Below are 13,339 nucleotides of genomic sequence, written 5' to 3' on the forward strand. Positions count from 1 at the left end.
TCTCCTAGTTACTTGCATCATCATTATTGTTATTATGCGAAGCCTTTTGTAAATACATATCTAGCCTCATAGCCTCATGTGTTTGTCCAGAAAGGTCTAACTGCTCCCTATATTTTAAAAACATTCTATTTACTCCTGTGAATTTGTTGAAACCGATCTATTGATCTCCTAAAATTCACGTGGCAGAGTAAGTTGATAAGATATTTTAAGCAAATTCAAGGGGTCAAGAGACTACTATAAGCATGAGCAAGTTTAGGGCAAATAGATTGCTTAGTTTAGGACAAATAGATTACTTGAGAAAGTTATGAGATTTAATAGGTTTTTTTTTTTTTTTTTTTTGAAGAAATTTAATAGGTTAATTTAAGTAGGCTGAGAGGGTAAATAGGATGTGAGTTGGCTTCAAAGTATAGGAGGCATGGAAGATATACTAAACCTTTTGTTACTTCTTGATATTTGCTTAATCATAACCACAAGGAAAGGAAATCATCCATTCTTCCAATTAAATTGATTCCTAAGAGAAATCAATCTTTTCTTATTTCTGCTTGGTTGAATAATTTATTAGTCTTTATATTGATATCAGACGAATATAGTTTTGTCACGTGACTTTAAGAGCTCCCAACCAACTCTCAAAAATAGAGAGTACATGAAATCTCTTCGGATTGCGTATCAGGAATCTTGATTTGGAAAGTTTCACTAGACCAGTTAAGGATCTAGTCGTTACCATAATCACGTTTGATCTTGAGAATCATGGGCATGGTTGGCTTAAGGGATATCAAGTCCCGATATTTCGGTGCACTTCCTCCTATTAATAGGAGACATGTGGCCCACTCCACTCCTCAACTTATAACCGTCTTCTATAGCTCGACATCAATATAAATAAAGTAAGTTCAATTCAATGTAGACAAATTCATTCATTTTATTAAGCTTACATTACAGCTTTTGTTTACTGATTATGATCATTCTTCAATCCTTTCATAAATTAACTTAGGTATCAAAGTGGGTTCGTTGGACAACGGTCCAACTTTTGACCTTCCTTATGTGTAGTTGCAGGTTGACATAAAGACTCTTAGGATTCAACCACATCATATATTACATTAGTGTGTTCATGTATATTTAGAAATACTATATAGTCGAGTAAGTATCTTAAAAATTCATTATGGTTTAAAATTAATATGTGTTTAAAGAATAATGTGTAGCCAATAAGTGTTCCCCCCTAAACCCTACGGCTGTGTCGCCCCCAACAAAACCGCTGGATTCCGATCAGGAATCCATGCACCTTGTCCAATACGATACTCAGAAACTGTACAAGAGTGTTGTGAGTAATTTTGATACTATCATGCTGGATTTTACCAAGATCGACCTAATTGCCTCGGGCCGGATGTCTATCGAGTTCAAAGATGATAATCCTTTGCAACCAGTTGTCAACATAGACCCTAACTTGCTAGATACGCTATCAACCCCCTGGAAGAATTCTTTTATTGTGAAATTGTCGGGACGGTTTGTGGGTTACATACCACTAAAAAATCGGTACTAAAACTCTGGAAGCCAAAAGGTGAGTGGGACATGATTGGTTTAGGCAATGGATTTCAACTAATAATGTTTGATCTTGATAAGGACCGTGATCGAGTGATTATGGAGGGACTTGGCTAGTTCAGGGTCATTATCTCACAGTGCGTACTTGGAGTGCCGACTTTTCTCCTTTCGATGCTATGGTTGAATCAACTCTGGTATGGGCCTGCTTTCTGGCATTGCCTCTCCTATAATTTAATGAGAACGTGTTAATCGGGTTAGGGAAAACTCTTGGAAAGCTAGTTAAAGTTGATACAACTTCAACGAAAGTGTTGCGGGGGCGTTTTGCTAGAGTATGTGTGGAATTGGACCTGACTAAACTGCAAGTAGCTCAGTTGACACTAGATGAGAATTTACAGTGGATGGAATATGAGGATCTTTACACGACATGCATGAATTGTGGTAGATATGGGCACCTTTAGGAGAAATGCTTGTGGCCTAGTGCTCTAGTGTGTTGCCTGCTGATAAGACAACTAAGACTACTATTCATGTCACCCCTCCACATAAGGCCCCACTTGCAGATGCAAGTGCGTTGATATTGAATGAGCAATCTCGGGAGGAAAAACACCCCATGACTGCTGAGTACGGGGAATGGATGATGACAACCCGTAGGAAGTACACGGGTAAGAAGCAAATTAATCCCACAATGTCGGAGGAGGACAAACAACAGAATAAAACCTCTACAATTACTGCTTTCACTGTCCAAGCAAGACACTTTGACAAACCGATGACTTTGCTCCGTGGTGGACCATCATTTTTAGGAAAGGGAAGGGAATAATTCTGAGTCGCGATTGGTTTCTATTGATACTTGCTTTATACCGGGAGTCACGACTCATAACCCTTTCATGCACTTAGAGGATGAAATTGTTGGTACGGACCAATGTTCTAAGGGTGCCTGTCGCAGGGTATTCACGCCTCCCATGCTAAATCCGTTGGATGCTGGGGTAAGGGAAAAAGGTTTCGCTCGTCAGGAGAAAGTACACCAACTACCATTGCCCTTGGTGTCTAAGAGTCTTATTTTGCACCAGGGTCGCCATCCGATACTATGAATCCGTGAACTGTAGTCAATAATCAACTTTCACAATGAGAACATGGAGGTGGAGGGGGCTCTGGCCTTTTCTTGAAGCCGTAAGTCGGTGTGGTTTTCTTCCTTTTTAACGCTCTTATAAAGATTATTACGTGGAATGTCTTGGGGGCCGGGGGAAAAGATTTCCAACGCGCTCTGCGTCACTTAGTAAAAACTCATGATCCTGATATTCTTGTTCTCTTTGAAACTCGCTTGCCTAGTACATGTGTGACTGATATTCAAAAGTTACTTAACTTCTCCTTATTGGATGTGGTCGATACAGAAGGTTTTAATAGAGGAATTTGGCAGTTTTGCCATAATACTAGAGTCACCCTTACTACTATTTGTAAAAAGCAACAATTTATTCACTCTTGAATCATGATGCATGGGGGTATGCTGCATGGGGCAACATAGTTTTCTGACTAGTGTGTATGTGCGCCCCCAGATGTCCTTTAAGCGTATGTTTTTTTACGACATAAGGGCTTTGAAATCATTAATCTACAAGCCATGGCTAGTTGTTGGGGATTATAACTATATCAAAGCTGCAAATGAGAAGATGGGTGGTTCGATGAGCACTTTCAACAGGTGTTTTAGTTTCTCGAACTGAATTAATGACTTTGCTATTGTTGATTTGTGCTTTTGCAGTCCCGATTTCACCTGCTATAAGGGAATCACTGCTCAGACTCGGGTGGCTTGTCGGCTGGATAGAGATTTTGCGGATTTGAGCTGGCGGCATAGGTTTCCAGATGTAATTGTGCGCCATTTACCTCGGAACAAATCGGACCATTAACTGCATGTGCCACATAAGCAAAAACAATAATAAGTTGTTACTAGAATAATAATGGTTGCATTTGCCACATAAGCAAAAACAATTTTCAAGTTTGTAATAAAGTTAACAAACTTAAACAACTTAAATACATGTATGCTTAAGTGAAATAATCTTCCATTCTTGTGCATATGCCAACTTAGCTGCACTCATCATCTTCACGTACAACAACTTCTTATTCCAATAGTTTTGACTATATTTTTGCTACAAATGTTATCGTTCAATTTTCCAAAAGTTTCCAACTGCAACCAAACTCATTTTCAATTACTCTTCAGTTTCCTTCGATAACAAAGAAGACAAAGGAGAAGAAGCGAGAGCAAGAGGATGAAAAATGTTTTGGGTCCCATATAACAGGAAGTACTCTTACCGATAGTTAAAAGAGGAGGACATTGATTAACCACCTAAAAAATATAACCTTTTATTAATTTGAGGAGAATAAGCTACTAATTGATTTTTATTCCATAATTTAGGGTAAATGAGCTTTAGAGCATCTCTAAGAGTTTTTTAGTTTGCATTTTAAGTTAAAATGTGAGGAGGAAGATTTAAAAATAAGCTCCAACAACCTCTTAGTTAGACATATCCACGGGTCTGGGAACCCGCATGACTCGTCCAGGTCCATGTCTCTTGGACTGGGATTGGATAATGAAAATTGATCATAGACTCATACACTGAAGCTCGCCTATTTCTTGGACGGGTTTGAGATTGATAAAATAACATATAAGTAGAGTTTATAAGGAGTATTTATTTTGGATATTATATGTCTTGTCTCTAATCATTTAACAGCTAAATCAAAAGTCTCACTCTCACTCACTCGGTCACTCTTCGCTCCGAGGAATTACACAAAATGATGAGAGCTCTTTCTCTCAGACGAAATCTCCAGTCTCTGCATCACCACCACCTCTTCAAACCCCTCGCTTCCGCCACCAGCACCACCGCTGGCGGCAATTTTAAAGATCCTTTTAACCCAGTACGTGTGTTCTCGACAGCCACGCAGTCTTCTTCTTCGTCTGATGCTGAGCTTCGCAAGTACATTGGATATGCAGCTCTTACTCTCTTCTGCGGAGTTGCCACCTACTATTCTTTCCCTTTCTCTGAAAACGCCAAGCACAAGAAGGCCCAACTCTTCCGTTACGCTCCTCTTCCAGAGGACCTCCACAGCGTCTCCAATTGGAGTGGGACACACGAGGTTCTGACCCGATACTTCCATCAGCCTGAGAACCTTCAACAGCTCGAGGACCTCGTCAAGGATTCTAATGAGAAGCGGACTAAGATCCGACCTGTTGGGTCTGGGTTGTCCCCGAACGGGATTGGATTGGCACGGGCTGGGATGGTCAACTTGGCTTTGATGGATAAGGTTTTAGAGGTCGATAAGGAGAAGAAGAGAGTCACAGTTCAAGCTGGGATTAGGGTTCAGCAATTGGTTGATGGGATTAAGGATTATGGGATTACTTTGCAGAATTTCGCTTCCATTAGAGAGCAGCAGATTGGCGGCATTGTTCAGGTTTTCTTTTCTTAATTTCAATTGATTTACTCGATTTCATATTTTTACCTTCTAATTTAGCTATGCTTTTTTTTTAAGGAATTTAATGAGTCCCCCGATGCTTTCCGTGAGAAACCTGATACTGAAATCAGTTCCATACTGTTGAACCAAGTAGTTAATGAGTTTCATGTATCCGTTAATGGATCACTGATGTTTGGTTTGGTTGTACTGTCTTTTATTATAGGATGAGGAAACTCTGCTAGTAGGCCAAAAGACTGGTAGGTTAATGTTAATAAATGAACATAACAATGTCTATTCCAAGTAAATAGAATCTAATGCATATTTGTGATGCCCACGTACAACATTTATTTTCAATATTATTATTTTTCCTTTCAGAAGATCTATTTTCAGTACTTTTTGTGGTTCTGGATAATACAATCTGACAGTATGGCTTGTATTTGATGCAATTCACTTGTTTTCATTTGCTTTCCATGATAGGAACTTTGCTAGGAAGAAGCTGTATGATTGTATCTTCCATTTAATCAGGGCTTTTAACATTAAAGTTCACCGTCTATGAGTAATCATAGTCATCAAAAGAAGAACTAAAAATTTAATTACACTAAGAGTCTAACACTCTGAGGATGCTGAATGTCCTCTTGTGTATTGTTTGATATTGATATATTCCAGCATTTGCTTCTGTAGGTTGGTGCACATGGTACTGGTGCAAGATTGCCACCTATTGATGAGCAGGTTATCAGCATGAAATTGGTCACACCTGCCAGAGGAACTATAGAAATATCAAAAGAGGATGATCCGGAGCTATTTTACCTAGCTCGCTGTGGTCTTGGGGGCCTTGGAGTGGTTGCTGAAGTAACTTTACAGTGTGTTGAGAGACAGGAGCTTGTGGAGCATACTTCCGTCACGAACATGAAAGACATAAAGAAAAACCACAAGTAATTATTTGTTCGTTTAATTGGATTAATAGATGGTTGAAACTTTTGTTCAAAATAAAGGAATCTCGATGTTTGAGAATACACTGCTTTTAAGATCATCTAAAGATAAATTTAAAAACACAGATGGTTGCATGTTATGTATGTTTTGGGAACTTGGAAATATGCTGTTCTCAAACCATATGTGCACTCTACAAATGCATCCGGTGATAAGCTGTCGTGGTTGAACTCTCACCTTTGTTTCATGGGTGAGAGATCAATTCAAGATGCAACTATCTTTTCATATTTGCTTTTAGAGTGCATTGTCTTTCCCTCCCCCACCCATTTGCATGGTTGAAATGAAATATGGCTGAGGTTTATTCCTTTATTTGTTTATTTTGCAGAGTCAGAGTTCATATAGTTTGCATTTTTCAGGAAATTGTTATCGGAGAATAAGCATGTGAAATACCTATATATCCCATACACAGACAGTGCTGTGGTTGTGACTTGTAACCCTGTTTCAAAGAGGAAGGGTCCACCAAAGTTCAAACCCAAATATAGTGAAGATGAGGCTATACAACATGTTCGTGACCTTTACAAGGAGTGCCTAAACAAGTACAGGTATAGCTGTTGTCAATTATCTTTTAGCTTCACGTGGATGCACTTTGTACCTTCATTATCAAATATCAAATATATATGGTTAGACGCCCACATGCCAACTAAAGTGATAATATATATATCAGTACAGGAAACTAGTACTGGTCATGAGTCGTACTAAATTATATTTTCTAGCATTGGCCTTTATTTTGTTCTATAAACTTTGTTCTTCTTCTCTATGAAATTGGTTGAAGTCTCCTGACCACTTTATTTTTAGGCATAAAGCCCAATTTAACCCTTAAGCTATACATGCAAAATCAATTGGGTCCTCGTCCTTCTAAAATTACCAATCAACACACTATCCTCTTCTCAAATACTCAATCATCCCCTCTCTCAAACGTCGTATACATGTTTGCCAAAGGCACTGTCAAAAGCAGTTGTGAACAAATTTTACTGTCTTGCTTTTCATGTGGGTCCCATTATTACATATTGTCTCTGATATCAGTAATTTTTTTTTTAAAAACTAAAATTATGCTTTCTTGTTGAGAAGTAAGATTGCTAGAAAAACAACAGTTGTGATCATCCCACAATCACCGTCGTTCTAGAGGTCCATCGTCGCCATAGTTGTTTTTAAGCTACTCCAATCACCGTCTTGTGCATTAATGGGTCTGGTGGCTCCTTTTTTTTTTTTTTTTTGTGCCATTTTGAATGAAAAAACGAAAATAAAGCTCTCTGAGTATTTGTAAAAATTTAGAAATTTCTGCTGATTTTGCTGTCATTTTTTATAAATTTTGCAACATTTTCTCTTTCTTCATCTTTGTAAAATTTGATCAATATCATCAGGAAAGAAAGTAGAAGAGGACTGATTAATTTATATATTTCACGGATAGGCGCAACTCCAAAACAGAATCACAAACCCATATGCTTGCTTAATCAAGAAAATAACAGTCGGTGTAATTGTTCTCTGATTTTGTTTGAAGAACTTGTCTGGTTGAACTTAAAGACCTGACAAAGTATTTCTTCCTTTGGTTTCTGCAATGATCCTTTGACATCACGATCCAATTAAAATGCAAAAAGTACAATTCATGCAGCTAAGATCTCCACCACTTCAGATTGAAGAACAATATTTCTCAACCATAAAATAATATTTTGGAAACTCTAGAACCTATGCTTAATCCTAGATAATGTAAAATAGTTTAAGAGGAATATAGAATTCAAGATAGCAAAAGCTTTGTGAAAGTTTCCGAAATATGGTAATATTGCTTGTTTTTGGTATTTTTTGTTTTTAACTAAACAAATAATATTCAGTTTTTAACATTTGTGGGTCCTAGATAAAATAATATTAAGCGGAAAGAGAAGTTAGCAGTGTTTGAGGGAGGGGTTTGATTGGCTATTTAAGACTAGAATAAGGTGCTCATTGCTGATTTTGGAACAATAAGGATCCAATTGATTTTAGGTGTATAGGTTAAGGGCTAAATTAAGCTGTAAGCCTTCTTTTTATATATAATTTTCTTTATATAGGTGTATAGGTTAAGGGTCCACCAAAGTATGTTCTTAAGATTATGAGCAAAAACCTTCGTACAATGTTATGGCTGCTCCTTTGTGAATGGAAGGTCAAGTTGCAGGTTCTCTGTGAAAAAATGGGGGATGGTTGCATAAAATAGAATGCTCTTACTACCCTCAAAACGTGGGATGGCTTGTGTGCTTGGGGGCATAATTTTGTTTCGTTTATTCATTCTGCACATTTGTTTGTGTACTAATTGTGTGCTTCAGTTACTTGCAGGGCTGGAGAAATTGCAGCTAAATCCGTGGATGATGATCAAAGGAACATAAATGAGCTTACATTCACAGAGTTAAGAGATAAACTGCTTGCTCTTGATCCTCTCAACAAAAATCATGTCATGAAGGTAAATCATGCTGAGGCCGAGTTTTGGAGGAAGTCAGAAGGGTACAGAGTGGGTTGGAGTGATGAAATTCTGGGCTTTGATTGTGGTGGGCAACAGTGGGTATCAGAAACTTGTTTTCCTGCTGGAACACTATCCAAGCCAAGCATGAGAGACCTTGAATTCATAGAAGAGTTGTTGCAGCTCATAGAGAAGAAAGAATTACCAGCTCCTGCTCCAATAGAGCAGCGGTGGACAGCTCGCAGCCAGAGCTACATGAGTCCAGCGTCAAGCTCATCTGAGGAGGATATATTCTCATGGGTAACTCATTGCATCTTTCACTGAATTCATTATTTATCTTGGATTCATCACTTAGCCCTCTTTTTGACAAATTATTCATGGAAACTATAGATTGTTTTCAGGAAAGCTCTTCCAAGAGAACTACAAAATAGAACCACTTTCTTGACAGTGTCTAGATGGATGTTTTCATTTCAATAGAATAGTGTTAAGAACAATTGCCATCAAAGTTCATGAACAAAAACTAGAAGAACTGAAAAACTAGGTAAGTGGACATGTTTGTAGTTCTTTAATTTTTCTATTTGGAAAATGAAAAGTAAGAAAACTAAAGAAAAAGAGAAGAAAGGTAGAAAATGCAAACAAAAAGAAATTTTGAGTAACATATTCTTTTTTCTCCTTGTTACTTGGAAATAAACAAATCCTTTGGCGTTTGATTTGCTTTTAATTGGTACGAGAAGTATCTCCAAAGTAATTGATGATGCTACCTGAATTAGGAGGTTGTAGAAACAGAAACCAGTACTATGCTATTAAACCAAGTTCCCATCTACTTACGCATTGTTTGTCCGATTGTAATTGGATTATCGAATTTTTGAATTTGACGATTAGATAGGTTGACATATTATTTTGTTTAGTGAACTTATTACTTTGGTCCATTAACCGTCAATCACTTCTTATTTAAAGAAAGGGGTTAATATTCTATAATTATTCGTGTTAGACTTGGTCTCTCTCTCTCTCTCTCTCTATGCATCTCTATCCATCCATTTGTCCACCCACTTCCCTTAAATATGTCTATTCTCAAATTTATTTTGTGAAACCATATCTATATTTCTAATGTTATTAGCTTCAATTGTATATTCCGCTTCAAAAATCTTTCTATTTATGGATGTTTATTTCCCAACATAGTACTTAAAATCCAGAAAAATTCAGAAAAATTAGGAAAGCCTGCCTTTTCTGTGTAGTGTCTGGGCTGAGACGCACACATGCACACATATATAATTGATTAGTCTTTCGGTTTAGATTGAATTTTTCTCCGTTAGTTTTCGGTTATTTTCTTGACATGTTTGCGAAGTACATTTTTTGTTTAAAGATGCCAATATTCACTTGTGATAAATTATGTTCGTATACCCAGGAAGTTGTTAAATTTAATGGCATTTAAGCGATGGATGATAATTCAAAATGAGTAGGATGCTAATAACTTGTGTGAAAATTTTGTTGTCAACTTCTGGGATAATGATGCCAAGCCACTTGAACTATGAAGTTATTAGATGCGACTGTGCAATATTATCTATTTTTCCTTTTGAAGTTTCTCTCTGTTCATTTTGGGTTCAGATAAGTTTGTTTAGGGGCAAAAAGAACCTATATACAATCGACAATAACATAATAACACATGATTTGCAGATGCATTATATGGTTACTTGATTTTTATGGTATTTCGTGTATGTTGCACAGGCACTCTTACGTTTCTGCATTTCGTATCCATATCAGTTTCAATTTCCGTTTCCCTTTGAATGCTATTACGAAGGCTATTTTTTAGAAATAACGTTCCGTGCAACATAGTATTTCGTTATTTTCAGCATTAGATTACCTGCCATCAATTCATCCAAGGAGAATTATTAAATAGCTGGATTGGTTGGTTTGTTGTATCCATGGCTGAAGGTGGTAATCTATGTTGCACGGGAACTCTTCTTAATTAGCGTTTCTGCGTTTCGTGTCTGTTTCCGTTTCCGTTTCTTTTCCATTTCCATTACCTTTCCCTGGCTAAATTTTATTAGAAAAAACCTGTATAGCTAAATTTTATTAGAAAAAACCTGTATACAAGGTATGCGTCTGATTTTAGACTTTGGGAATCCTCTAACTGATGCACTTTCAAAACCCGAGGTTAGGCAAAAATGGTTGTTAACCATTTACTAAAAAAAGGATCCCATTGTGATAATGCGAAAGAGCTACCAGAGTATTTAGAATTTTGAATGCTGATAAGCAGGAGGCATCTCATAATCATGAACAAAAGAGACATACTTCATTTCAATATTATAATGAGATGAAACCGGCTTTGAAGAAAGGAGAACTATATTTCCTATTACAGCTGATATAAAGAAGATGCAGGAGCAGATTGTGGTATAATGTTTTTGTGCAGCCTTGGGTCCTGAATTTGAGGTAGCCCTTACCCAAGTACTTACTAGTGAGACACTGCCTTCAATGAGTGATATGTATGTTCTCCTTCGGTTGTGCAAAGATGGAGAGGTGGTCACAAGCTTGCCTATGGGCGCCGCGACAACAATTAGGTACATTACCTAGTAAGCCCTGGATGGTGCCAATTCAGAGGTGATTAGTAGTGAGAACGGTAAAGTAGGTGGAAAGGGTTAAGATAGTGTTTCTACTAGTAATTCTTGCACCTACTATCATTGCGCACAGCCAAGTTATGTGAGGAAGGAGTGTTGAATAAGTTGGAAGTTCAAGTAGGATGTTAACAAATGTTCAACATTCTATTGTTTTGATGGTTTATGTATTTTAGTAAATAAAGTATATACAGGATACAAAAGATGTATATTAATTTATGATCTAGCTTAATTGGTTACAATATTGGATCATAAAATCTCAACTCAAGAAAGAGTCAGTGCCAATTATATTGACCTTTTCTTCCATTCTGTTTCATTTGGTGCTAAATCTTCACGAAGGTCAAGGCTGCTAAATCTCCTTACTGTTTTCGTCAAATTCGCTCAAGGTCATACTAGTTCTGCTCCTTGCTGCTGCTCCTTTTGTTTTTTTTTTTTTGGTTGAGGGGTTAATATCAGCTTTTCGAACATTGCACTTTCCTTTTTTCTCTCATCTTTTAGTTCTGCCCATTGCTGCTGCTCCTTTTCACATGTTTGACAAGATTATTACCTATTCCTTACCTGACATTTATTTCATCATTCTCATTTTTGTCATACTACACTCACATGCATGATTAGTAAAGAACTTAAATATATATGTTTTAGGTAATGAATTTGAAATAAAGCAGTAAAGGATATAAATAAATATGCAACATAAATCAGAGTTGCTATGTGTATGTACATACATATACACTCCCTGTGTTCATGTTTTGGGATGCCTCAACTCATTGACAATGCTATATTTGGCCTTCTTGTAAATGTTTAAGCTTTACTTTGATCTTGTACAGGTTGGTATTATCATGTATCTTCCTACAATGGATGCTCGTCAAAGAAAGGAAATCACAGAAGAATTTTTCCACTACAGGGGTTTAACTCAGAAGAAGTTATGGGACAAATATTCTGCCTTTGAACATTGGGCCAAGATTGAGGTAGTGATGGAATCTTGCATGCTATGCTCTTTAGACTTATTTTTGGAAGTTCTAATTCAGAAAGTACTCGACTCAACATATATATATATATATTTGTGCAATATGCATTACTCTTGTATTTGTACCCTAAATAGTTTTGATGCAGTTTTTTTTTTCTTAGTTCTAATCTATTCCTTTTTTTCCCTCTTTGCATTGAAAATATTCTCAAACAAGGAGGCAAAAGGTTGCTTAGGAAGTTCCACTTATACTGGACATTATGCCTAGGAATGAATCCCAAGGAAAAAGGAACTTAGCTAGGGGGGCAGCTCTATGAGCTCCTGGGCTTATGCCGTTCATTAAACATAGCCATTACAGCTTTATGAAAGGGAAGCTTCGAAATGGCTAATGGTACTGCCCAACTAAGAGACAGAGAGCCCCTTTTCAGTATTGTTGGCATTGGTACCATGAGGGTCCTTTAAATAAAGGACATTTCTTAGATTAGTTAGCTAAAGAGAGTTCGACTCTGGCTCAGTGACTATATTCCTATCTCAAATCTAATATCATAGGATAGGCACTTAGCTGCATCATTTGTAGACTATGATCTGGAGATTTTGGTCTCGCAAGTTCTGTAATTTGAAATTTGTTCCGTTCTTGTTCAATTGTTTGCAGGTTCCAAAAGACAAGGAAGAGCTTGCAGATCTCCAAGCAAGGCTAAAAAGACGCTTTCCTGTGGATGCATATAATAAGGCACGTAAAGAATTGGATCCCAACAGAATCCTTTCTAATAATTTGCTGGAAAAGTTGTTCCCAATATCGGAGAGCATGTAAGAAGCATCATTTTCAGATTGGTTAGTCATTTTGTTCATCGTTAATAATAGTGAATCCATCCCTTTCAATATTAATAGTAGTTTAAGCCCTTTATTATCTTACATTTCATTTTATTTTACTGAAATAAATTGTACATTCTTTCAAGATCCATCAAGTAAGGCTGGTTACTGATAACATCCTTACCATATCTTACAAAAGTTGCATTTGATTATGCTTCGATCATCTGATCACGATTGCATTATAAATTTAATCTCAATTTAAATCAATTGTGAGAAAATTCAGAGCCTAGTATTATAGTTGACTCAGTGCCTGCCTTAGTGCCTTAGCTTATTTTCTGTGGATTGCAGTGAAGGGATCAAAGCTACATAATTGTCTGTATTACATAATTAATTTGTGTATATGTAGTAATAATAGCCCAGTTTCCTGATTCAAAATAGTATTTGTTTTGTGGAAGTCTTTCCTGTGATAGAAGTCTCAAGCATACATGATTTGAGATCAAGATTACGAAATACCAATAGACTTATTTGATTGTGCCTCAGGGTGGGACAGAAGCTTTGAATCTTACCTATGGGTTGTACGTTACT

The 13,339-nt window shown here is 37.0% G+C and overlaps 1 protein-coding gene across 1 annotated transcript; it reads left to right on the forward strand.

The window, feature by feature from the left end:
• The first annotated feature begins 4,229 nt into the window (after positions 1 to 4,229).
• LOC136209594 (L-galactono-1,4-lactone dehydrogenase, mitochondrial) lies at positions 4,230 to 12,966 on the forward strand. Its single transcript, XM_066001112.1, has 6 exons — positions 4,230 to 4,962; positions 5,644 to 5,894; positions 6,306 to 6,491; positions 8,251 to 8,671; positions 11,808 to 11,948; positions 12,597 to 12,966. Exons 1-6 carry the CDS (start codon positions 4,306 to 4,308, stop codon positions 12,753 to 12,755), a joined length of 1,815 nt encoding a protein of 604 aa, XP_065857184.1. The 5' UTR covers positions 4,230 to 4,305; the 3' UTR covers positions 12,756 to 12,966.
• Positions 12,967 to 13,339: the final 373 nt, after the last annotated feature.

The sequence above is a fragment of the Euphorbia lathyris genome, chromosome 10, assembly GCF_963576675.1.
Source record: "Euphorbia lathyris chromosome 10, ddEupLath1.1, whole genome shotgun sequence".
Classification (NCBI taxonomy): domain Eukaryota; kingdom Viridiplantae; phylum Streptophyta; class Magnoliopsida; order Malpighiales; family Euphorbiaceae; genus Euphorbia; species Euphorbia lathyris.